The 26,295-nt window shown below is 40.1% G+C and overlaps 1 protein-coding gene across 2 annotated transcripts; it reads right to left on the bottom strand.

Annotated features, from left to right (window-relative positions):
• Positions 1 to 4,140: 4,140 nt before the first annotated feature.
• Positions 4,141 to 26,228, bottom strand: LOC138838428 (transmembrane protein 59-like). Of its 2 annotated transcripts, none has more exons than XM_070037935.1 (8): positions 25,803 to 26,228; positions 21,488 to 21,593; positions 19,389 to 19,483; positions 17,722 to 17,874; positions 15,046 to 15,127; positions 12,771 to 12,852; positions 10,050 to 10,158; positions 4,141 to 4,792 (listed from the first exon to the last, which is right to left on the bottom strand). In XM_070037935.1, exons 1-8 carry the CDS (start codon positions 26,211 to 26,213, stop codon positions 4,637 to 4,639), a joined length of 1,194 nt encoding a protein of 397 aa, XP_069894036.1. In that variant the 5' UTR covers positions 26,214 to 26,228; the 3' UTR covers positions 4,141 to 4,636. The 2 variants fall into 2 exon arrangements, with proteins under 2 accessions (XP_069894036.1, XP_069894035.1); XM_070037934.1 differs by having other exon boundaries at positions 12,771 to 12,855.
• Between the last annotated feature and the right edge of the window lie 67 nt (positions 26,229 to 26,295).

The raw sequence follows: 26,295 nt of genomic DNA on the forward strand, positions 1-26,295 counted from the left end.
TAGTCAGGAGACACTCAGTAGATATATCAACTACACAGATACCTGATTGCCAAGTTAGTGTCTACCCATGGTGGCAGGTCAGTCTGTCTAAGCCTCAGTTTCCTTATCTGAAGAACAGGGATAATACTAAACTCAGAGGTATAATGGGGATGGAATGAGTACATTCTTTGAAGATAGGATTTTTTTTTTCCTGGATGCTTTGCTTTCTTTCCAGTTCTAGAGATTCTTGATGGTTGAGTGCTGTTGGGGCCCAGCACTGAGCAATGCTGTGGGCACTGAAGTTAGCTGGACTGATAAGGGAGCTGAGAGGGCATCCAGTCTGCTTAGAGGGAGGCCCAGCCTGTCACAGCCATTATCACTCTTCCTTGTAGCCTTATACAACTGAGAATTCCAGCTGACTAGCTCCACTCTCTGAGACTACTTCCTCAATTGTGAAACAGAGATGACAACCCCATCCTGTTCTCCTAGAAGGAGAGAAATTAGGATTCATTCAGTAGACATGTAAGGCTGTTATAAACGGCTTTGCAGACATCATGGGGAGATACACAAACCAACCCCACAGTGAATTATCTAAGTTTACAAGATTGCATTATACCACTGTTTAATGTAGATGGTCCACATTTTATTAACGCTCACACACTTAAGCATCATGAAATTAATAGATTTTGGAGTACCACAACAATGGCAAGATAGTACACCTAAGGAACAATATCAGGAGCTTGTCTTGAAGCCTTTCTTTTCCAATCCATTGCTGATTTCTTTCCACTCAAGCCATCAATTATTGCTGTTCCAACACTTCAAAAACAATTCAAGGGCTGGGAAGGTGGCTCAGTGGTAGAGTGCTTGCCTTGCATGCATGAGGCCCGGGGTTCGATTCTTCAGCACCACATGAGCAGGAAAAAAAAAGCCGGAAGTGGCGCTGTGGCTCAAGTGGTAGAGCGCTAGCCTTGAGGTGAAGAGCTGAGGGACTGCGCCCAGGCCCAGAGTTCAGGCCCCACAACCGGATCCAAAAAACAACAAAAAAAATTCAAATATAAAAAAGCACGCAAGAAGCAATATAAGAAGCAACAAATAACTTAGAACTGAGCTGGCAAATGAAAATAGTTTGCTCTTTAGATTATGAAGTAAAATCAGGCCAAGGTTTTGGTGAATCTGGATGGGGAAAATAATTTTTAGCAGCTTCTAGCTGAAATGTACCCTTTAACAATCCAGTGTTATTAGTAGTGCCTGTGATGTCATTACTTATAGAAACTCAGATATTTAGATGTAGATGTATTCCATTGAACTTATTTCAAAACACGACTTTGAAATCACAGAATTTTTAGAACTACCACTAAATCTTATTTTGTGTTAATAAGAAGATAATACATTTCTGGAAAATATTACAACCCTTCATATTTAGCGTTCATGCATTAGAAAGCGTTATTCTGAGAAGGTATTCACAGATCACTTGATTGCCAGAAAGGTCTATGACAACAGAACAGGTTGAGACTCTCTGCTGTAAACAAGTTAAGTCATGAACATCCCAGGAAGACAGTGCTTGAAAGTGAAATATTTGACTTTAAACAATTATAAACTTGGACTGGGAAGGTGGCTCAGTGGTAGAGTGCTTGCCTAGCATGCATGAGGCCCTGGGTTCGATTCCTCCGCACCACATAAACAGAAAAAGCCAGGAGTGGCACTGTGGCTCAAGCGGTAGAGTGCTAGCCTTGAGCTGAAGAGCTGAAGGACAGAGCCCAGTCCCAGAGTTCAGGTACCATGACCAGCAAAAAACAAAACAACAATTATAAACTTTAGAAAAGGTGCTTCAGAATGTCATCACTGAAAGGAACCAGAAAATCCACACTAACTGTCCAATCTAGTTTCCCGCAGACTACATTTCCCTCTATCTCTGTCTTTATTGCTGTCCAAGATCTCCCCACCCCAGAATCTAGTTGAGAACAAGTAGTCAAGGAGAGATTATGAAAGAACCTCCAGCTGACCATACAAACACAACATGACATGCTTAGCAACTGGAAACCCAGGGGAGAAGGGGAACAGCTCAAGAGTCTGCTGAGCATGTACAGGCTGGCTAGCCAACAGAGGGTTAGAGGACGGCAATGAGTTGACTAGCACTGTAGTTTAAGGCTCAGCACAACAGGAAGCATGTGGGAAGTGCTGTTAATGGTGGGCTGGTTTTGTTGGTTTGGCAGCACTGTCCAAGACCCAGCCAAGACCACTCCTAGACCTATCCTCTGAACAGTGAGGAACAAGAGACCTTTTTAGATAAGAGCAATGGAGTGACATAAAAGTAGGGCTGTTGGGTATTAAAAGAACAGGGATAAAATGTTGGCCTCAGGACTACTCTGTCCCAATTTACTTCCCACATGGTCACTTCAATTATTTCAAAACACTGTTAACTCTGTTGCTTAACACATTGCAGCTCTCCTCCATGCTCAGGATCAAGTCTAGGTTTAACAGCATTCCTTATTAGCTGGCCTCTCTAGCTCATTGTTGCTGTTTTTCTAAGTTGGGTCTGGGCCTACTGCACAACTTGCAATTCCCTGCCTGCACTGCCTAGAAAGCCACTCCTTAATATTTTGTTTGGCTTTCCCTTTCCTCCAGGTTGAAGCTTGGCTATCAGTTCCCTGCAGAAATTAGGGGTCTGCCCATGTGCTCCATAGTATTCCATGCTGGTGATATGACTTGAATATGAAGTGCTGTCCTCATCAAGGCGTATATTAAAGGCTTGCTCCCAAGCTTGTGGCACTACTGAGAGGTGGCTAGATCCTGAGGGTGCTAATAGCTAAACAAGTTATTTATTAGAAGTTGGTCCCAGTCAAAAAAAGCAAGCCTCTAGCTGTGCTCTGGAGAGGCATCAGTTGTTTCTTGAGAGGAGCAGCTCCCGTGTTGTACCTTACCTCAGGCCCAGAACAATGGAGACAGCGAGGATGGCTTGAACCCCCAAATCATAATAATCTTTTCTCCCTCAAGTTGATTTTCTATTTTGTCACAGCACCAACAAGTACACATCGGGTCCTAGTACTTGTACTAACAGTGTTTCCCTCAGATTTCTCAGGGGCTTGTGGTTGCTAGGCAGGTGCTCTGCCACTTGAGCCATACCACCAGCCCTTTTTGCTTTTATTTTTCAAATAAAGTCTTATTATTTGACTAGGCTAGCCTGGACCTTGATGCTTCTATTCATGCTTCTGCTATAGCTTTAAAGACATGTACCACTGCACCCAGCTTTTTCTGTTGAGTTAGGGTCTTATTAATGTTTCCATTGGACTTGCCTTCAACCACAATTCTCCCAATCTCAGCCTCCCTAGTTACCAGGATTCTGTGTGAACCACTTTATCCAGCCTAGTTTGACCTTCTTATCTAAATATTTCTTGGTATTGCTTTTAGAAGGGAAGCATTTCTTCCCAGTGGGCTAACTCCTAAGCTTGTAGAATTGTGTACTTTTCTCAGCCTTCTTCACTGAGTATTTCAGTTAAACGTGTCTGATTAAGAAGTGTCAGCATACACTAGGGATGTGATGTGAGACAATGTCTTTTAAGGTAACTCATAGTCATGTTTTGCCTGCTTGGCAATGACTGCTTAGTAATTACTCCTTTCCCCATCTGTATGTGTTCACCACTTTCTGACCCTCCATCTTCCAAATCCAGACAAACTATTTTAGAAATGAAAACCTATATTTTTGTGTGAAAAGTCTTACTTATTTTCTTTGGACTCAGGAAAATCTGAAGACTAGGCCATTGGGCGAGTATGACTCACTAGTAGAACAGCACTACTGCATCTGCCAGCCATCCTCTGTGATTAAAACAACTGTTGGTTTGCAAAGGTATTTAGTACAATGCTGGAGCACGTTAAGATTCTGGTATATTGTTACCTGACATCACTCTAGTTTTTAAATCTGTATTCTTGTTGGCGAAAGAATGGTTGTAATATTAGTTTTTGTCAAATGTAGAGGAAAAGCAGTTCTCTGGGAACTCCTCCAACCTGTGTTATTTTACAAAGTAATAGCAAATGCATTGCTGAGAGGGTCACTGTGCTTCAGTCCTGTTAGAGAGGAGTAAACACAACACTACATAATTCTTTTCTAGGCTGGGAAGTAATGGGTGGGAAGACCAGGGAAATCAGATACTCAAATTTCAGCACATAATTATTCAAATAAAATTTTAATGATTTCAGTTCAATACAACTGAAAATGTAGTGTCATTAAATGCCATTTTCTGCTAAATTTCAAATTACAGCTTTGTGGGCCATTGCTGAGCAAAAGCGTCATATCCTACTAAGTATTCAGCTTATTAACTAAGATAACTGACAGTATCATGACAGGAGGTGGGGAAGAACTACAATCAGCTCATAGAAATTGGCTAACAGAGAAAAAAACAAACAACAAAACCAACACAACTTACAAAGTAGCTACAGATATTAGTAAAATAAAAATACAACCCCAAATGTCCATGTCTTAAGTTACTAGGGGGAAAAACCCTATAGGTAAAGTTATAGCAAATACAGTCCTCACACATTTGGGTGAGTTTATTTGCACTTCATATTGACTTAAGGCCTAAATCCAATGAAACCATTTTAAAAGCTCTATGAGGAATGGAAATTTCAGTGTCCCTGACACTTTTCTTTTTAAGAAGAGCTCTTAAATTTCTGAATGGGCAAGATTTACTTTAGTAGGCAGAGGCCCTGCTTCTTCATGATCTTCAGCTTTAGATCTAACAACCACAAGAGAAGAAGCTGGATATTTGCTTAGCTTTTGTTCATTCACAAATTCCAAGTCACCATAGATACTCAGCTTCTGCAACAAAAAACAAAACAAAAAATTATTTCCAAATAGCAATTTAATCAATCGATATTTAGTTTAAAAAATTCTATAAATATTTTTGAAAAGGAAAGGAAGTATTTAGCAGGGTTCTGGTGGCTCATAACTGAAATCCTAGGTACTCAGAAGGCTGAGCTCTGAGGATGATAGTTCAAAGTTAGCCTGGGCAGGAAAGTCCATGAGACTCATGTACAATTAATCAACAAAAAACTGTAAGTAGAGCTGTGGCTCAAGTGGTAGTGTTCTAGCCTTGAGTGAAAAGCTAATGGACAGCAACTAGGACCTGAGTTCAAACCCTAGTACCAACACAAAAACAAATTTAAAAAAAATCCAAAGTATTAGAGCTGCTATGATTCAGGTTCCTTGAGTAAAACAGCTAAGGAACAGCAAACTAGGTCTTGAGTTCAAACCCCAGTACCAGCACAAAAACCAATAATAAAAATCCAAAGTATTAGAGATGATGTGATTCACATGTAAAGACTTCCCATGTGACCTAAGGCACAGCAAACGAGTACCAAGTGGAGTTAAGTTTATATAAAGTTAAGAGTACTCCTATTAACAGCTCTGACTCTGAAGGCTAAAACGACCAGGTTCTTTAAGATCTTAACTCTCATTCTGAGTAGCAACAGGATTTTGTACAAATGTTAATTATAAAAGAGAAAATAAGGGCTGGGAAGGTGGCTCAGTGGTAGAGCACTTGCCTTGCATGCAGGAGGCCCTGGGTTTGATTCCTCAGCACCACATAAGCAAAAAAGAAAAAAACCGGAAGTGGAGCTGAAGAGCTGAGGGACAGTGCCCAGGCCCAGAGTTCAGGCCCCACGACCGGACCAAAAAAACAAAACAAAAAACAAAAAACAAAGTTCATAGTAACTTAATTACTAAAAATTATAGAAAAGGGGAAAGATAATGATGTTATCAGTAGAAATTTATAAAATAATTATAGAAAGTAGACAAAATAATACGCATTTCAATAACCATCAGTGAAGAAATGTAAGAGAACCAATTCCTCTCCCTTTAGCAGGAAGATACTAGATAATATCTCAAGTTGATACAATAACAAAAATAGATGTTAAAATCTGAATGAGCAAGAAGTTTTATGTATGCTTTCTTTCTGAAAGTTAAGAAATTTAATCAACAAATACATTATGGGCTACAGGCTCAGCCCTGCAACTAAATGATCTGAGATAAGTTACTTAAAAAAAATTTTTTTTAACTTTGGGGCCAGTCCTGGTACTTGATTTTTAGGGACTGCATACCATTTCTGGGCTTTTTTGATAAGGCCTAGTGCTCTAACACTTGCGTCACAGCTCCAATTCTGGCTTTTCCTAACCACTTTTAACTAACTGTATGAAATTAAGACAATCATGGTCTTGACAAATAGCTTCAAACACTACTCTTTCAGAAAAAGTAGCAGGCAAAGATAATGAGACACCACCAAGGAAGCACCTATCATTACTATCTGTTGCCATAGCAAATTTCTGTCTGAGGCTGCCTAGTCCTTAGGAAAGAATACTGGTAAACTCTGTTCTCAGTTGGGCCTGCCTGAAAAACAACACTATGAATGACAACTTTTTATTGTCCTAAATAGATAAGCTCAACAAAAATATTCCCTGGGCACCTGAGATTCATGTCAGTGCCTGTAATCCTAGCTACTCAGGAGGCTGAGATCTGAAGATTACAGTTTCAAGCTTGGTGATGTGGGGAGATATATTCTGTGAGATTCTTATCCTATCTGTAATTAAGTAGCAAAAACAACAACAACAACAACTGCCAGAAGTAGAACCACTGAAATGGTAGAGTGCTAGCCTTGAGTAAGAAAAAGCCAGGGATAGTGCCCAGGCCCTGAATTAAAGCCACACATGCACGCGCGCGAGCGCGCGGAAGGAAGGAAAGAAAAAAAGAAAAAGAAAGAAAGAAAAGCTTCATTCTAAACTAAATGCGGTGGTACATGCCTATAATCCTAGTACTTGGAAGGCTCAGGCAGAAGAATGTTGAGGCCTGCCTACATAGATAGCAAGATTCTGTCTCTAGATGAATGAATGAATGAATGAATATGACATCATAACTGTTAAAAAAAATGAGGGCTGGGAAGGTGGCTCAGTGGTAGAGCACTTGCCTTGCATGCCTGAGGCCCTGGGTTCAATTCCTCAGCACCACATAAGCAAAAAGGAAAAAAAAGCTGGAAGTTGGTGCTGTGGCTCAAGTGGTAGAGTGCTAGCCTTGAGCTGAAGAGCTGAGGGACAGCGCCCAGGCCCAGAGTTCAGGCCCCATGACCCAACTCTCCCTCCTACCCCCCCAAAAAGAAATGGGAACAAAGCATCAAAATTTTATGAAACTAAACTGACACTAATTCAGCTCACTGGTAGTGGTTTAGAGCCAGTTGGGGCAGACAAATCCAAGAGACTCTTATCTATAATTAATCTGCAAAAAGACAAGAGGTATGGCATAAGTGGTAAGGAAAAGCTGAGTAAGAGCTTGAGACTCTGAGTTCAAGCCCAGTACTGGCACCAAAAAAGAAAGAGAGGAAAGAAGAAGAATGGAGAAAGAGAAGAGAGGCTAGGAGAGAAGAGAAAAAGATACTAATTGAGGATAACCAAGTAAATGATAGCCTTTGTTTCTTCTAAAATAAAAACTGATTATTAATATGTATTGCAAACTGCTCATACTGGAAATAAACAGTACACTAACTATGGATGGTAGAATGAGTGATTTTCCTGCCTTACAGGTACGTTAAGTGCGTAACACTTTTATAGAAAAACATACTTAAACAAAATTATTACCTTGCCAAAGTATAGTTTCACATGTAAAAGTCAAGTCTAAAAGTAATACATCCAAATGGCTCTTTTAAATAAACAACAACCAAAAACCACCCCAAATGGTTCTTTAATGCACATTTTCTCAGAAAATGTATTTCCTTAGAAGAGAACAGGTTCTCTTAGAATGCAGTCATCATTTTAACTGCCAAGGATAGGAAGAAGAGACCATAGTGAAGGGGAAGGAAGTAGTGCCTTCATGGCTGATTATCCAGAGGCAATGCAATGGCAGCCAACAAGGCCACAAGTGTGTCTCTGATGCTATACGTTTTATGGTGACAGAGGGACACATCTAGGAATGATGTGATATACTCCCCAAGAACTTAGGGGTGAAATTTTCTCACAAAATTAAAAAGATATATGCTCCCAATAAAACTTGTCCCAACAGAGACATCAACTCTAAGAAAAAGAGCAAAAGTCACCTAAGGGGAGAAAGATCCTCATGTCTAGCATATCTAACCAAAAGTATGAGAGGCACTAAAGGGCGAAAACACCTCCGAAGAGGAGTTACCTTTGTAAGTAAAGGGAAAAATAAGCCGGGCGCTGGTGGCTCACACCTGTAATCCTAGCTACTCAGGAGGCTGAGATCTGAGGATCATGGTTCAAAGCCAGCCCGGGCTGGAAAGTCCATGAGACTCTCCAATAAACCACTAGAAAACCGGAAGTGGCACTGTGGCTCATGTGGTAGAACACTCCCTTGAGCTGAAGAGCGCAGGGACAGTGCCCAAGCCCAGAGTTCAAGTCCCACGACCGGCCGCCCCCCGCCCCCCCCCACCCCCCCCAAAAAAAGGAAAGGAAAAAATAGAGTTCCATGAATTGCCTGGCTGAGAACCATTATATAAAAGTTTTGGGCATGTGGGGCTTACCACATGAATCAGGTGGTCGCAGTGGTGTCTATCTTTGACACACAGGACAGCAGCTCTTGATAAGAGTCATATAACCATCTCCCCTAGCTAAGAGCAACAGCTCTGGAGTCATACTACTAGAGTTCATGTCCGGTTCTAACACTTCCTGATATTTAACACTGGGGAAATTACAAACTCTCTCCTCAAGTTTCTTCATCTGAAAAATGGGGATGACAACAGCAGTCACCTTACACATGAAACACTCAGAACAGAACCCATTAGAAAGCACTGAACACTAGTCACAAACCAGGCTATGGGGATTCATCAGGGTAAATTCTACCTGAAGCTGGTTTTAGTCTTTCTAGGCAATAGCTAGACCAATGGAGATATATATATCTTCCTTTAACAAGAGGCTTCCCAGAAATAAGATATAGAGAAAGGAACCAACTATCCCTGGGTATTTATTTATTTATTTTAATATATTTTTGGGTCCAGTCGTGGGCCCTGAACTCTGGGCCTGGGCACTGTCCCTCAACTCTTCAGCTCAAGGCTATCGCTCAACCACTTGAGCCATGGCACCACTTCCAGCTTTTTTCTTTTTGCTTATGTGGTGCTGAGGAATTGAACCCAGAGCCTCATGCATGCAAGGCAAGCACTTTACCACTGAGCCACCTTCCCAGCCCTCCCTGGGTATTTATTATCATAAGTTTGCAGTTTGGTCACCATGAGGATTTAGACTGCATGAGGTAGTTCACGGGGAAAAAAAAACAGAAAAGACAATTCTATGCAAGATGTACAATTTCAGCTTTACTAGGGAAAATAAATTTCTTAAGATAAAGAAACCAGAAGTATAGCTTGGTGGTAGAGCACTTGCTTAGCATGTACAAGGCCCTGGGTTCCATTATCCAGCATAGTAAAATTAATAAGTAAATAATTAAAAAATACATATCAGGGAATATAGCAGGTAATCTAGAAAAAAGGACACTGTCAGTATATTCATATTATAAACAGAAGAGGGCTACAGATATTTAGCAATCATCCCTCATAATGAAACAAAACCCCTTTATCTTAACAATTAAGCTTCTTAGACCATTATATTTTAATTCCCAAATAATTCACACAATGGTCTTCCAACTCTCTGGTAGTTAGCAATCAGAACAAAATAACTAAGAATCAAAAGTCCCAGTTTTGTGGCTTCTAAAGTAACAATTACTTCTGAACAGTCATGGCAATTGGCTCAAAATTAAGTGGTCTACAAGTGTTCTTTTCTATATACTATCTTAGAAAACTGTATCAACCTTTCTTGTCAGTCTCAGAGTACCAGGGAGACATTACTCAAGCCAGCCAACACATATCACCCAGAACACTGGAACCAGGAATTTGAGCTAGTGATTGCAAATTTACAATTTTCATGTGTGTTAACTTCAAACAGATAGGGTAAAGTCCTCAGATCTTCTCTCATTATATTAGTACAGAGGCTTTGTTTCTTTTTACTAATTAAACAAATAAGGCACTTAAAATGGTTTGTGTCATGGCTCATTCTTCAAATGGCCCAAGGGTTAGAATTAAATTTACCTCAGGGGGAACATACTGTTCCACAGCTGTAGCAACAGCTGCACAACAAATCCAGAGCAAAACCATCACTGAGAGGACTAGAGTCGTGGTTAAAATCCACCCAGAGTTACTAAAAAACAAAACAAATGACAATTAGTCATATTAAAACTCACAATGTAAAAATTAGGAGAGTCTTAATTAGGCAATCAACCTTATGTATTTACATACCTGAATTGAAACTTGGTGTGCTAACTTTAAAATTATTTAAAAGACATGATTATAGAAGGAAAAATAAGAGCCAGTATGTTAGGGTGATATGACATTTTCTTTCTTTTTTTTTTTTTTGTTGGTCGTGGGGCTTAAAGTCTGGGCCTGAGCGCTGTCCCTTAGCTCTTCAGCTCAAGGCTAGCGCTCTACCACTTGAGCTACAGCACCACTTCTTGATATGACATTTTCTTCTATTCCGAAAGTTTCTGTAGCCTGGCTAAAGAACTTGTATAATAACAATAATCATAATAACAATAAAACCAGTCACATTGCTTCTCTGCTAAGAGTACTTCCTAATTACTAAAAATAAGTATCCTATAAATTTAAGTCATATAAATGTTACAATTATTTTACAAAGTATTATAATTATACTCACTTTAAGAAAACTGTATCCCAAAAAATTAAAGTATACAATACATACATTATGAGATGATTGTTTTATAAAAGGATTCACAACAGATTTCTAGAAGTCAGTTTCTTATAACAGCTCAAACATTTAACTGGCAACAATTTATTTACATTTCAAATGACGCATCTTGTGGCTATTATAATCTGTCTTAATAAAGAATTATATTTTACTTATGATTAAAACATTTTAAGGTAGAAGGCCAGTTTATGAGAATCAGTGACTGAGGTTTTTTTTATAATCGATTTAATAAGATTCAAAACACATTTTTTAATACTAAAGGATCTAATTCTGAAAAACTATATAATTTAAGAGAGTCACTGCTCATCAAACATTGCCTAAAAAAGACCTGTATTACCACCATAAACCATTCACTTGATGGTTTGTTAACACTGGGGCATGCAAAAGGAAAAGGTACCGCTGGACACTGTTGCCCAGAAAGTGAAATGCAGGGAATTCTGCTATAAAGCTTTAAGTGAAAAAATACTCACTTTCCTTTACTTTTTAAAATTTTTATTTTGTCAGTCGTAGTGCTTGAACTCTGGGCCTGTCCCTCAGCTCTTCAGCTCAAGGCTAGCGTTCTACAACTATGAGCCACGATTCTAGTTCTGGTTTTCTGGTGGTTAATTGGAGATGAGTCTCATGGACTTTTCTGCCCAGGCTGGCTTTGAATCTTGATCCTCAGGTCTCAGCCTCCTGAGTAGCTAGGATTACAGGTGTGAGCCACTGGTGCCCAGCTACTTTCCTTTGTTTTTAAGGAATTTATATCCATGAAAAAGAAAGGTATGTTTGATATTTGGACTGCAACAGCAAAACAGAAAACTGGGGTTCATCTTAGAATCCATCATCTTCCTCACTCCACAGAAAAACAACTCCTAGATCTTATAGATTCTCTACTATCTCTATTATCTCTTGATTTTCTTGTCCATGGCTCTAGTTTAGGCCTTATAATTTCTTGGTTAAAGCTCTCTAGCTTGGTCCTCTGATTACCCTTCACATAGAGGGTTCTTAACACATTGCTTTCTTTGCCACTGTATTTGCAGGAGTTTACCTGGTTTGGTCTAATTTTTGGCTCTTTAGGCTATAGTACAAAATGATACATCTTACACATTCAGCTGAAAGAAAGCTTATCTGAAATTCTAAAAAAATTAACGTCGCCAGTTGCCAGTGTCTCATCACCGGTAAACCTAGTTACTCAGGGGACAAAGATCTGAAGATTATGGTTCACAGCCACCCCTGGCAGGGAAGTCTGTGAGATTCTTTTTTTTTGGTTGGTCATGGGGCTTGAACTCAGGGCCTAAGCAATTTTTGCTCAAGGTTAGCACTCTACTATGTTAAGTCACAGTGCTACTTCCAGCTGTGAGATTCATATCTCCAATTAACTTCCAAATGTTAGCCAGCACCCAAGCCTCAAGCTCCAGTGCTAGCACACTTATACCAAAAAAAAAAAAAAAAAAAAATTTCTTCCTATAACTAGCAAAGAGCTCTATTCATCATTAAAGACTTATTTCTATCACCTCAATATTTTCTTTTTCTTTTTTTCAGTCAGTTGTGGGGTTTGAACTCTAGGTCTGAGTGCTGTCCCTCAGCTCTATTAGCTCAAGGCAAGTGCTCTCCCACTTGAGCCACAACGCCACTTCCGGTTTTCTTGTAGTTTATTGGCGATAAGAGTATCACAGACTTTCCTGCTTGGGCTGGCTTTGAACTGCGATCCTCAGATCTCAGCCTCCTGAGTAACTAGGATTACAGGTGTGAGCCACCAACTCCTGGCAATATTTTCTTCTCCTTGAAACCTCTAATAGATGTAGGGATATTCCTATGCTCTGCACATGAAGTATATGGAAAGGTGTGTGCATATGTGGAGCAACTACTAATCATTTTCAGGTCTGTCTAGACTTAAGAACTAAACAGAGGCAGAAAGTAACACCCCTTTCACTTCCTATCATAGCTGGGAAAACAGGCTTACACCACTATGGAGAGGGAGAGAGAGAAAAAATATTAAGAAAGGGAACCTTAGTTTCTTAGACAAACCATATTTATCTTTTATACATAGAAGAAAGAATACATACAGAGAGAGGCATCTCAAAAAGCCATCACTTTCTCCATCTTCAAGATAGTTTCTGTGTGCCTGGGAACTTCTCAAGTGCAGATCTGCTGAAAAAATAAGGTCCAAGTTTATATCTTATATTCTAAACACTAGTCTCATAACTACTTCTAGGTAGAAACACTGTACAGACATCTAATTGCTTTCAATGACATATTTTATAATCTGTGAAAATTCATCTGGTACAACAGTGATGAAAAGTTATTTTACCATATTATTGGTTTCCTGTTTAATTTTCAAATTTTTTTTTTTTTTTTTTTTGGGGTCGGCCGTGGGGCTTGAACTCTGGGCCTGGACGCTGTCCCTCAGCTCTTCAGCTCAAGGCGAGTGCTCTACCACTTGAGCTACAGCACCACTTCCGGTTTTCTGGTGGTTTATTGGAGATAGGAGTCTCACAGTCTCTCCTGCCCGGGCTGGCTTTGAACCTCGATCCTCAGATCACAGCCTCCTGAGTAGCTAGGATTACAGGCGTGAGCCACCAGCGCCCGGCTTAATTTTCAAATTCTTGACATTGATACTTTCTATTTAAAAACACGTGGGCTTGAATAATAGAATTTGGTTTACTCTAATCAAAACTGTCTATATAATAGTGTTATGTGCTATTATCCACCCATTCCCATTCACCAATATAATCAGCAGGTTAATTAAGTATTTAAAATAAAAGTTTTAAAAGGTACTCTCTGCCTTAGTTTGATATTTTGTGTTCTTATGGGTTAAAATTCACTTCTACTATGAAAATAAAATAGGAAACATTTTTCAGTAGTTCTACCATTTAATTTATTGGGAAATATCTAAATGTTTGATTGGTTCATACTTAAAACATCCTCTGCTGGGTGCTGGTGGCTCACTCCTGTAATCTTAGATACTCAGGAAGCTGAGATCTGAGGACTGAGGTTTGAATCCAGTCCTGGCAGCAAAGTCCACGAGACTCTCAACTCTAACTAACCACCAAAAAGCTGGAAGTGGCTGGGTGCCTGGAATTCTACTCAGGAGACTGTGACCTGAAAATCATGGTTCAAAGCCAGCCTGGAGAGGAAGTCTATGAGATTCTAATCTCCAATTAACCACAGAAAAAGTTGGAAGTGGTGCTATGGCTCAAGTGGCAGAGTGCTAGCCTTGAGCAAAAGAAGCTCAGAGATAGCACTCAGGCCCAGAGTTCAAGCCCCAAGACTGACAAAAAAAAAAAAAAAAAAGAGCAGACAGAGCTGTGGCTCAAGTGGTAGAGTGCAAACTTTGTGGACAGCACCCAGGTCCTGAGTTCAAGCCCTAGTATAGACACATATGTACGTATACACACACACACACACACACACACACACACACACGCACACGCACACGCACACGCACACGCACACGCATGCACACGCACGCACGCACGCAGACACAAATCCTTTGAAACAAGTTAATATTTTTGAATAGTGCTTTTCAAATGTCTCCATACCAATAGCATCAGCAAAAATGTAGAACTTGTTAGAAATACAAATCCTCAGATCACTTCTCAGATCTAGTAAATCAGAGGATGGGCAACTAATTCTACCAGATTTGATGCTAATTTTTTTTTGGGGGGGGGGTCCGGTCGTGGGGCCTGAACTCTGGGCCTGGATGCTGTACCTCAGCTCTTCAGCTCAAGGCTAGCACTCTACCACTTGAGCCACAGCGCCACTTCTGGCTTTTTTTTTTTCCTGCTTATGTGGTGCTGAGGAATCGAACCCAGGGCCTCATGCATACAAGGCAAGTGCTCTACCACTGAGCCACCTTCCCAGCCCCTTGATGCTAATTTGTTTATTAAAAAAAATTTTTTTTTTGCCAGTCCTGGGGTTTGAACTCTGGGCCTGTCCCTGAGCTTCTTTTGCTCAAGGCTAGCACTCTACCACTTCTGGCTTTTTTTGTGTATGTGGTACTGAGGAATTGAACCCAGGGCTTCATGAATGTGAGGCAAGCACTCTACCACTAAGCCATATTCCCAGCCTGATGCTAATTTTTTTTTTTTTTTTTTTTTTGGGTCCTGTCATGGGGCCTGAACTCTGGGCCTGGGCGCTGTCCCTCAGCTCTTCAGCTCAAGGCGAGCACTCTACCACTTGAGCCACAGCGCCACTTCCGGCTTTTTTCTTTTTTGCTTATGTGGTGCTGAGGAATAGAACCCAGGGCCTCATGTATGCAAGGCAAGCGCTCTACCACTGAGCCACCTTCCCAGCCCCTGATGCTAATTTTTTATACAAGTTATTTAAAATAAAACTTACAGGACATTTTGCTCAGAGATGATTCTCCCAAATTTGTAGCCTCCTGCTCCAACTGTGGTGCATACTGAATTTCTGGCTTTGACTAAAATGGTAATGAAAGTCAATTAAGTCATTTGTACTTAAAGCTTTTTTTGGTAACTAGTTCTATAACACATCATCTCTATAAACATTTAAATTGAGAGAAAGTAACAAAAGTATGGTATAAAACATAAAACACATTAACCACAATATAATTTTAATTGCACTTCCTGAACATCAGATCCAGTGCCTTTCAGATAAATAGACAGATTTCTGGCATCATCAACTAGTTAGTCAGTTCAACTTCCTGTCTCTTAAAAAAAAAGAGACAAGAGAGGGAAAAATTACGACAAAACATTGCATTAAACATTATACTTTGAAAAAACGAGCTCTAATTCTAGTTGATCAGGAATAATTCAGCAGATTGCCAAAACTTTTGGCTAAACATCTATTATCTCTATTCTTTATTTGAAACATCCCATTCTCTAAATAGGAATAATTTGTAATTTACAGATGAACACACCATACTTTACATTTTTTAATAGCTCTGATCCTCTGGAATGAGAGTTACTCCCAGTTATAGTCATATTTCTGAGAGCAACAGAGCTACTCTTACATTTAAGGAGGACTGAATTAGCGTTCTATGCTGAACATCAACTGAAGCTTTAACACAAGAAGGTTTAGGACATAAAATTTGCTCAGAAATTTAAGGAGAGAAAATTACTGTCACTTATTACTAAATCAAGTACAAAAGATCCAGGCCTACGACAGTGCTATAACATGATCACACAGTAGTCATATGAGTAAACCAAAAAATGCTTAAAAAAAATTAAAAAATAGCTGGGCACTGGTGGCTTATGCCTGTAAACCTAGGTACTCTGGAGGCTGAGATCTGATAATTGTGGTTCAAAGGCAGCCTGGGCAAGAAAGTCTGTGAGACTCTTATCTCCAATAAACTACCAGAAAAATGGAAGTGGCACTGTGGCTCAAAATGGTAGGGTACTAGCCTTGGGTAAAGAGCTCAGACGGGGCTGGGAAGGTGGCTCAGTGGTAGAGTGCTTGCCTACCATGCATGAGGCCCTGGGTTCAATTCCTCAGCACCACATAAGCAGAAAATGTTAGAAGTGGCACTGTGGCTCAAGTGGTAGAGCGCTAGCCTTGAGCTGAAGAACTGAGGGACAGCGCCCAGGCCCAGAGTCCAGGCCCCACAACCCACAAAAAAAAAAAAAAAAAGTACTCAGAGCTCAGACTCTGAGTTCAAGCCCTATCACTGACCTAAAAAAATAAAATAATTAAAAGATGTACCTTATTAGCAAAAATAATTAAAATATTTACTTTATTACCTGAAAAAATTGAGTATCACAATGTTTTTTTTTTTTTTTTGGGGTCTGGTCATGGGGCCTGAACTCTGGGCCTGGGCGCTGTCCCTCAGTTCTTCAGCTCAAGGCTAGCGCTCTACCACTTGAGCCACAGTGCCACTTCCAGGTTTTTTCTTTTTGCTTATGTGGTGCTGAGGAATCGAACCCAGGGACTCAGGCATGCAAGGCAAGCGCTCTACCACTGAGCCACCTTCCCAGCCCCATGTATTTTTTAACAATATAATTTGTTGAATGGTATATTTGAGAAATTTACTGCATTAAAAGAAAATTACAAGCTGAGTGCTGGTGGCTCATGGCTACTTCTAGCTACTCAGTGTGAGGATCATGGTTCAAAGCCAGCTCAGGCAGGAATGTCTATGAGACTCTTATCTGCAATTAGCCACCAGGACAAGAGAAGTAGAGCTATGGTTCAAAGTCGTGGAATGCTATCCTTGAACATAAGAGCTCAAGGACAGTGCACAGGCACTGAGTTCAAGCCCCACTACAGACAAAAAAAAAAAAAAAAAAAAAAAAAAAACCAGAAAAAAGAAAAGGAAACTACATAGTAGGGAGATGTGTGTAGATTAAAGAACCTGACATTGGGACTGGGAAGGTGGCTCAGTGGTAGAGTACTTGCATTGCATGCATGAGGACCTAGGTTTGATTCCCCAGCACCACATAATCAAAAAAAAGAAAAAAAAGCCAGAAGTGGTGCTGTGGCTCAAGTGGTAGAGCACTAGCCTTGAACTGAGGAGGGACAGCGCCCAGGCCCAGAGTTCAGGCCCCATGACCGGACCCCCCCCCCCCCCAAAAAAAAAAAAAAGAACCTGACATTATCAAATTTTGGTTTCCAAGGGAGTCTCAGAACCATCTCCAATACTTGGGACAAATGTACATACAAAATGTCTACTACAACAGAAACTTCTAAGAATAGTAGCTATTATCATATCACATGGTATATGGTAAGATAGGAAAAAAGTAAACTTTCTAAATATTATGTCACAAGTATCTACATATTATATACCACTACTTATGTTCAAAGTATATAAATATATTATCTCCTTTTAATTTTATTTACTTAGCCACTAGAAAATTTAGAAAATTCAAGAGTTCTGATTACAAGGGAAAGAGGAAAGGGCAATTACAGAGTCCTCATGCCCAATGTTTTCATCAAGGCCAAATAAGTAATTTTTATTTGATAAGTATTTTTAAGTGACCAAGTACATAGTTTTATGCCAAAACATAATCATATACATTCACTGTTGCTGGTACTTAGATGAATCTGAGGCACAATAGTTACCTGGAATATTACTATCTTCCCATCATCAGCTTGAAGATAAAAGGTCCATGAAGAGGTTATGAAGCTCTGTGCAGAGTCCATCATGTCACTCCAGAATGACCTCACCAGAGTTAGAGGGAAGAGGAGGTGCATTTTTGGCATCAAGGACATTAGCTAAACAAACAAAAAAAATTAAATCTGAAATGCATTTATTATGTATTATAAAGAACATACACATATAATCAATATAATCATAAAAATAATTAAATGAATTTACCACAATCATTAGCATTAAACTGCTATTTATGCACATTAACTAGAGTAAAACTTAAAATCCCAGGCTGCTTTTACTTGCCACCAAACATATTAACGCACTACCTCTCACTTCTATTAGAATAGTCAGTTTTTGAGTCAGGTCCAAATATACGGAAAATCAAAATCTGATGAAATGTCAAGCAAGACAATTAGAAGTCAGTTTTTTTTGTGTGTGTTTTTTTCTTTTTGGTGGTAGTGGGTTTTGAAATGTGGGCATGGGCACTGTCCCTGAACTCTTCGGCTCAAGGCAAGTGCTCTACTACTTGAGTCACAGTGCCACTTCTGGTTTTCTGGTGGTTAAGAGTGACAGACTTTCCTACCCAGGCTGGCTTTCAACCTCAATTCTCAGATCTTAGCCTCCTGAGTAGGTAGGATTACAGGTGTGAGCCACCGGAGCCCAGCTACAAACATAATTTCACTTGATGAAAATTAAATACAGGACTGAGGATAAGGCTCAAGTGGTAGAGCAAGGCCAAGTTTAATCCCGAGTCCTTCAAAACAAAATGAATCTTAAATGAATAAAGAAATGAATCACTATTAAAGTAGGACAAAGCAGGTAAAAAACACTTTGAAATAATGCAAGTCAATACCATCTAAACAGGCATTTATTTTTTTCTTTTTAAGAAAGATCTTGCAGGCTGGATATGGCTTAGTGGTAGAGTGCTTGCCTATCATGCATGAAATCCTGGGTTTGATTGCTCAGTACCACATAAACAGCAAAAGTCAGAAGTGGTGCTGCAGCTCACGTGGTAGAGTACTAGCCTTGAGCAAAAGTAGCTCAGGGACAGTGCCCAGGCCCTGAGTTTAAGCCCCAGGATTGGCAGTAAATAAATAAATGAATAAATAAATATCTTGCTATGTATCCCAGATTGGCCTCGAACTCATGGTCTTCCTGACTCAAACTCTCCAGCACTAGACTTAAAGGTATGGGCCAGAATGCTTAGCTGACAGACTTTTTCTCTACTAAGGGGAAATAAAGAAATGTCACATCTTTACTCTTTGTCTAAGATCCTCATTCTATCTCTGAACATATAAATAATATGCCAGTTATATCACTATATTTTAAGACTTAGGAACAAGTTATTCATGGTACAACAGGAATAGTTATGACAAAGTGAAAAAGTAGACAATTTTTTTTTTTGCTAGTCCTGGGACTTGAACTCAGGGCCTGGGCACTATCCCTTAGCTTCTTTTGCTCAAGGCTAGTACTCTACCACTTGAGCCACAGAGCCACTTCTGACTTTTTCTGTTTATGTGGTACTGAGGAATCAAACTTAGGGCTTCATGCATGCTAGGCAAGCACTCTACCACTAAGCCACATTCCCAGTCCTCAAAAGTAGACAATTTTAAAAGATATTATTATTATTTCTTACTTGTTCTTGTCTCAGTTCAGCAAATGGTAGCTGATCTTGGCATCCGAGATGGCAAGCATATTGCTCATCAGGTTGGGAATATGCTTCTGTACATGCTGAAAGAGAAAAATAGTACATTTTAAAAAAGAGACGGGGGTAAGCAAAAAATAAAGAATAGGGTAAAGGCTAGAACTGACATTTTTCTTATGAATGTACAAATTTTAAACATGAACATACAAATTTATTAATAGAAGAAGTGTATTATTTTAAGAGAATTCCCCCTGTGTGTATTTCTTACAAATTAAATGTGTCATGGTAAATCTCTTAATATCCAGGTTTTGGTTATGTGATAACATTCATGTAAGTGAAACCTTAAAGCTAAGTTTTGTGTATTAGTGTCCTGAAGATGCCATTTGAAGTTTTTTGTTGACTATCTATGTGGGCAGTAGTATTTAACCGCTAACTTGATTTCTATAGGTCTAAAGTGGAAATATCACTGCTTACTACATAGGGTTAAAAATAACGTATTTAAGTCATTTATACAAATATTTGTGATTACTGTTAAGAAATGAACCATTTGGTATTCTGATTAATGGTGTTATCATTAAAGGGTACTGGATTTTGTAGAAAAAAAAAGGGATCACTTAGCTGAGAAACAAGGAAAGAAAAAAAAATAAGATGAAACAACAAGGAAAGAGAAAAGTAAGATGAAACAATGAGTCTAATACCCTAAGACTTAAGAAAACTGAACTGTTCTATAGCAAGTGATTTTAAAACTGAAATAGGGCTAGGACTGTAGCTCAGTGACACAGTTCTTGCCTGGCATGTACTAGGCCCTGGGTTTAATCTGCAGCACGGGGGAGGGGGGGGGAAGGGGGAAGGTTGAGGCTGGGTGCCAGTGATTCACGCCTATAATCCTAGTCACTGAGGATGCTGAGATCTGAGGATCTTGGTTTGAAGTTTGCCTGGTCAGCAAAGTCTGTGAGACTTTTATCTCTAATTAACCACCAAGAAGTAGAGCTATGGTTCAAATGGTAGAGCAGTCACTATCCACTGAAATAGATCTTTTTGTTGTTGTTGTTGTTGGTCATGGATCTTAAACTCTGGGCCTGGGCGCTGACCCTCAGTTCTTCAGCTCAAGGCTAGTGCTCTACCACTTGAGCCACAGCACCACTTCTGGTTTTTGTTGTTAATTGGAGATAAGAGTCTCATGGACTTTCTTGCCTAGGCTGGCTTTGAACCGAGATCCTCAGATCTAGGCCTCCTGAGTAGCTAGGATTACAGGCGTGAGCCACTGGCAGCTGGCTTGAAATGCATCTTTACTAATCTCTTCATTTAGTTCATTATAGTCATTTTTGTATGTATGTACTGACTTTATTTTTATTCAAGTCATATATGCATTTATAATACTCTTTTGAAAGGTGCTGAATAATAAATTGAACAGTACTGTGCACATAGAAAAATGGCCAGTTAGTAGACAAAGCTTTAAAAATAAAGCAGTATCACAGAAAACTAGGTATGAGTTACAACAATGACTGACAAGAGTTGTTTTGTGAATAAACTAACAAATGGAGACAATCCCATTAGTTTTCTAAAAAGGTAAATGTTCATGTGTCCTGATTATAGGCTTATATGTCTTTCAGCATCAGAACAGTGATTACCAGGTTACAAAGTCTCCAATTACTTTTACTGGCATGACCAATAAAGAATACACTATTAAATAATGAGTCAAAGACTTGATTCAGTAAAAATTCTGGAATGAAGTTAACTATCCTATGATTGAAAGGCTTAGTAGGAAAATTATACTATCTATGAAAAGGTAATGATAGGCAGGGTAATTACTGCTGCATTTGTGGAAGTAGAACACTCAGGTTACACAAAGACATTCTGTCCATAGTACAAAATAAACATCATCCCAACAAACAGATGAATTTAAAGTCCATGTAATGTTTTAGTAGCATCTGTTAAAACTCTAAATTTGTAATTATTACAATATATGTAATTATGGATAACTAATTTAAACAGTATGTCATTTTCTAAGGAAAACGTAAAAAAAACATAACACAACTCAAGAAAAAACAATGTTATACACAGCTGATGTCATTAGCGTAGCATCTTACCAGATTCACATTCCAATTTGGTCCGATTTAAATCAATTCCATCATCCACAAACTGACAAATTGAAAACAGTCTGCAACCTCTCTGACATGCATACAACTCCTCTTCCTGGGGAGTTTAAGAACAGAGAGCATTATGAAAACATAAAATATTTCTCTCAGTTGAAAGAAATCAAGAAAAAAAAGCAATGTTAGTAGGGTTTATTTTAAACCATCCAGTAGTTTGATAACTGAAAGGAAAAAAAAAAATAATGGAAGGCAATGTTCAAGATCTTAGCCATACAAAAAGGTTTTAATTCTGTATTTTAAAAGCAATACAAAGAAAAGGTCTAGTGGCTAAAAATAACATCCTTTTCCCATAATTTGTGGTAAGAACATTTGGAAATAAAAATAGCAGTGACAGAATCTATCTCACAGAGGTAGGAAGGAGTAAGAAAGTCCACTAGGCTTAAGGGCATGCTTCTCCTAAGGCCAAGCTTACAGAAATCAGATTTAAAGCCAGGCGCTGGTGGCTCATGCCTGTAATCCTAGCTACTCAGGAGGCTGAGATCTGAGGATCCCAGTTCAAAGCCAGCCCGGGCAGGAGAGACGGTGAGACTCCTATCTCCAATAAACCACCAGAAAACCAGAAGTGGCGCTGTAGCTCAAGTGGTAGAGCGCTTGCCTTGAGCTGAAGGACAGCGCCCAGGCCCAGAGTTCAAGCCCCACAACCGACCAAAAAAAAAAAAAAAAAATCAGATTTAGCAGGAAAAGTATCATGACTCACTTCAAGAGGCAAATGGTGAAACATTTTCCCCTGATAAAATGAGGTACATATTTATAAAAATTTTATATTAAAGGTTTTTGAAAACTTGGCTTAACTGAAAACATATACAGGAGCAACAAAGTGATATATGGAAAAGGACACTGTAAGCTACCTGATGAGAATCAAACCTTTTAGGGGGCTAACTGCACAAGTTATTTTATCTGTTAAAATCTGTTTTTTCATTGTAAAAAGAGACAATAGCTATTATCTCCAGATTCCTCAATAATTGTGGAAGCTGCTATTCTTAGCACAGTGCCTGAGACATCGAAAGGTGCTTAGTTAATGGTAGTGTTAATCATAATAGATTTCAAAAATAAAGACAAGCATCATGGTGTATGTGTGTTGGGCAAAAATGAGATAAATGATTCCTCATTACTAGAAAATAGCAATTGCTTAATAAAACTAATAACAATGTCTTCAGTTTTTTTTTTCCCTTGTTGAAATACATATAGTACTTGAAACAAACTAGTGCATATGGGGAGCCCCCAACTTACTGTGTGATCCACTGTGTACAAACTGGCAGGCAACTAATAAAGAAACAGCATGTGTATACACCAGTTAGCATCCAATGGAGTGTAATAGTATGCATTTCTTTCCAGCAGAAGAATTATTAAAATTAATGCAGCAGCAACCATCTGTAAGAAGAGGTGGCTGCAAGTTTAATATTAAATACCTTTATTATACAATTTTGAAAGTGGTATCTTTTTGGACCTCAGCTCTACCTGTATTTAATTTGGGAAAATTTAAAGAACTCTTATAATTAAGATGTACTTCATACTGAATAGAATCTGCAGGCTTTTCAAAATGGTGAAATAATTCTCCTGTATTTGAAGCACCAACATATTTCCTTTTATTGTACAGAGGAAGCATGAGCTCCTGGACACCATCAATACTGTCATTATATTTTCAGATATGTTTTTCCCCCTAAGATAAGGTTTTGCTAGACAGCAAATTGGTCTTGAACTCAAGCTCCAAGCCTCTGCATTCCGAGTGCTGAGATTACAGTTGTAAGCCAATATACCTTTAGTTACTAAACCAATCCCAAAAGGTAACCAGAAGTAAAGCTCACAAAACCATATGGCATGCTGAAACTACACAGCATGCTGAAGTCAGTCTTGATTACACATTAGGAGAATTATAAAATCACATCTAATTCAGATTACTATCATACTGTATTATCTAATAAATACATCACATTAATAATTAACATAATAATAAAATAATGTGCCAGGTACTGTGTAAACACCTAATATATTATTTAATACCTGCACAGACTAGGCACTCAATAGGTATTAAGAATCAAATCCAAATACTTCCTTTCTATATAATAAATATTTTATGCTGTACAAATTGTAAATGATGGCAAGCTTATGTAAATGTTAAATCCTCCAATATACAGTACAAGGAAAATAGTGCTTTTAATCATATTGAATATCAGGTAATATATGTGGCTGTGTGTTAGGCACTGTGCTAAGCGTGTAACATATACGGACATACAGGGAGCAATAGTGGAGCTGAAACCAAGCCTGCATGGTTCCAAAGCCCAAACTCAATTAAAAAAAAGGCCATAGTGATTCTAATTAGCTTTGTTATTAATAGGACTTATATTTCTTGTTTTTGAAGCCAGACAAATTACACTAGTACATTTCTGAAGACACAAGATAAAATTCAGCAATTTTAAAATAGCTACTTACAAACAGGTAGAGCATTCTATTTTCTTACAACAAGTAATTCTGAAAAACAGTCATTAAAATGAGATTTCTACTTTCTAATTACAGGTACCAGATCAAGAGCAGTTATAAGAACTTGTGAATTGATCTAATTTTTTTCCCTTCTTTTTTCAATTGGTCATAGGGCTTGAACTCAGGTCCTGGGTGCTGTCCCTGAGTTCTTTTGCTCAAGGCTAGCGCTCTATCACATTGAGCCACAGTGCCACTTCTGATTTTGGTGGTTAACTGGAGATAGGAGTCTTATGGACTTTTCTGTCCAGGTTGGCTTTGAACTGTAATCCTCAGCTCTCAGCCTCCTGAGGAGCTAGGATGACAGGCTTGAGCCTCCAGTGCCTGGCTTTATCTAGTTGGTTTTTTTTTTAAACAATACACTGCTTTTCCCTGAACTGCAAACCTCAGTAAGAGACTGAGGTGTAACACAGTTTGCAGAGTGCATGTACAGCATGCATGAGAACCTAGCAGGCACACACACAATGGAGAACTGACAGAAATCAGTGAAGTAACTATTTGTAACCCAATGTACAAGGAGGTGACAGTACAGTGTAGCTAATTTGAAGATCAAACTTCTGTCAAATATTTCTTGGTTATGGAACTTTGGGAAAGTCACTTAACTTTTTAAGCCTCAACTTAATTATTAAATCAAACTTTGTAGGATTATTCTGGGGATTAGAGATAACGGTATGGCATAGCCCATTATATTGCCTAACAGTAGAATCCATATATTTTGAACCAAAGTGGTACATAGCTGTAATACTGGCTGAGGAAGGGCAGAGAGTTCAAAACACGCCTGCTCTACCTAGTAAGCAAATGTCACTGGCACTGTCCTTGTAACCACTTTGTAGTAGTTGAAGGCAGAAGGTTAGACACAACAGTTAAGCAAATAGTATACAGAGGATGAAAGAAAAACAAGAGAAAGACCAGCCAACCGGCATAAGTACTTATTTATAACTCCAGAGTGGAGGAGGGGAATACACCCAAATTACATGTGGGGAAGGTGTGGGGAGAGTCACCAAGCAATTTTGAGCATTGAGTAAACAGTTCTTAAGACGCTGAAAAACCTAAGAGAAAATTAAAAGCAAGGGAGCAACTGAGGGGCGGGTGGGGGAAGTGAAGGGATTAGGGATGCGAATGGGGTTAACTCTTCTAAGCAATGGACACCCCCTTCCCGAGGCCAGTCGCATCTCCCCACCCACCCCACGGGATTTCCTGTCTCCTGAATGGGGGGGGGGGCGCAAGTTATTTGAAGGCAGAAATCTGCCTCTCTTAAGACATTCTAATTCCTAGTGGCGCCGTCTCGCACAGAGTAACTCAACACAGGCAGGAAGTCTTTCCTGTACGTCTCAAACAACTCCTGGGGGCTGACTTAACACTTTCAGACTACAGTGACTGCCCGCAGCGAATATGGGGTGGCGATCAGCCTTTCCTGGACGGGTGCATCTGCGCCTCCCAGCTCGCGTCGCGAGGGCTCCACGCACATCTGGACCCGGTGTTCCAGATCCGAGCGGCCCCGGCCCCCGCCGCTGCCCTCGAGTTCCCCACCGAGGGAAGGGGTCGCGCGTCTTTCCCCCTCTTTGTGTTGCCCACCTATCACCGAGGAGAGGAGCACAAACTTCCGGTAATTACAGCAGGAGCGGGGTGCAGACGGGGTTTAGGAGGAAAACCGGAGCTATACCCCCGGGGAGGCCGCGGCGGAAGCGCTAGGGTCCCAGAGCCCACACCGGGGCACGCAGCGGAGAGATGGGCGGCGATGGAAGGGCGGAAGACCGGTTCGGACGGGCCCTACCTTGGGGTAGGTGTGCAAGGGATAGGTCAACTGACAGGCCCGGTGGCAGGACGCCGTATCACCCAAGACCGAGTCAAACGCTTCGGCCGAAGCGGTGCCCGAGCCCCCAGCCAGGGCCATGGTCAACAGCAGCAGCGGCGGGAGTCCCAGTCGGGCCCGGACCCAGTAGCTCCCTTTCAGCGCCGCCATCTTGCTCCCCTCTGTCACCGCGGCAGGGCTTGTTGCTGTTTTCTTTTCAGGGTTTCTCCTTCTTCCGGGCCAGCCTCCTTCCCCTTCCCCGCCCCCTTCCCCGCCGTCCGCCGCTTCCGCCGTCTCGTCGGCTCCGCCCTGACTGGCCCACCCGGCTGCCTGCGCCCCACCTCCGGGACTAGCAGCCTCTCCGGGCTGGGCTTGACGACGTGGTCCAACCATCGCGAGAATAGGGGAGGACAGGTGGACCGGCCGAGCGGTGCCTTCCTTGTCCTTCCCCTCGCGGGGCAACCTGGGGCCTGTA

Source organism: Dipodomys merriami, unplaced genomic scaffold, assembly GCF_024711535.1.
Source record: "Dipodomys merriami isolate MVZ:Mamm:240054 unplaced genomic scaffold, mDipMer1.0.p SCAF_28, whole genome shotgun sequence".
Classification (NCBI taxonomy): domain Eukaryota; kingdom Metazoa; phylum Chordata; class Mammalia; order Rodentia; family Heteromyidae; genus Dipodomys; species Dipodomys merriami.

Excerpts from the sequence above, each read along its gene's own strand:
- LOC138838428 (XM_070037934.1), bottom strand. The coding sequence starts at position 26,213 with ATGGTTGGACCACGTCGTCAAGCCCAGCCCGGAGAGGCTGCTAGTCCC. Across the intron at positions 21,594-25,802 it reads CCTTGCACACCTACCCCAAG|GAAGAGGAGTTGTATGCATG; the intron begins GTAGGGCCCGTC and ends TAAACTCCCCAG. Across the intron at positions 10,159-12,770 it reads TTTTTGAGATGCCTCTCTCT|TAACTCTGGGTGGATTTTAA; the intron begins GTATGTATTCTT and ends TTTGTTTTTTAG.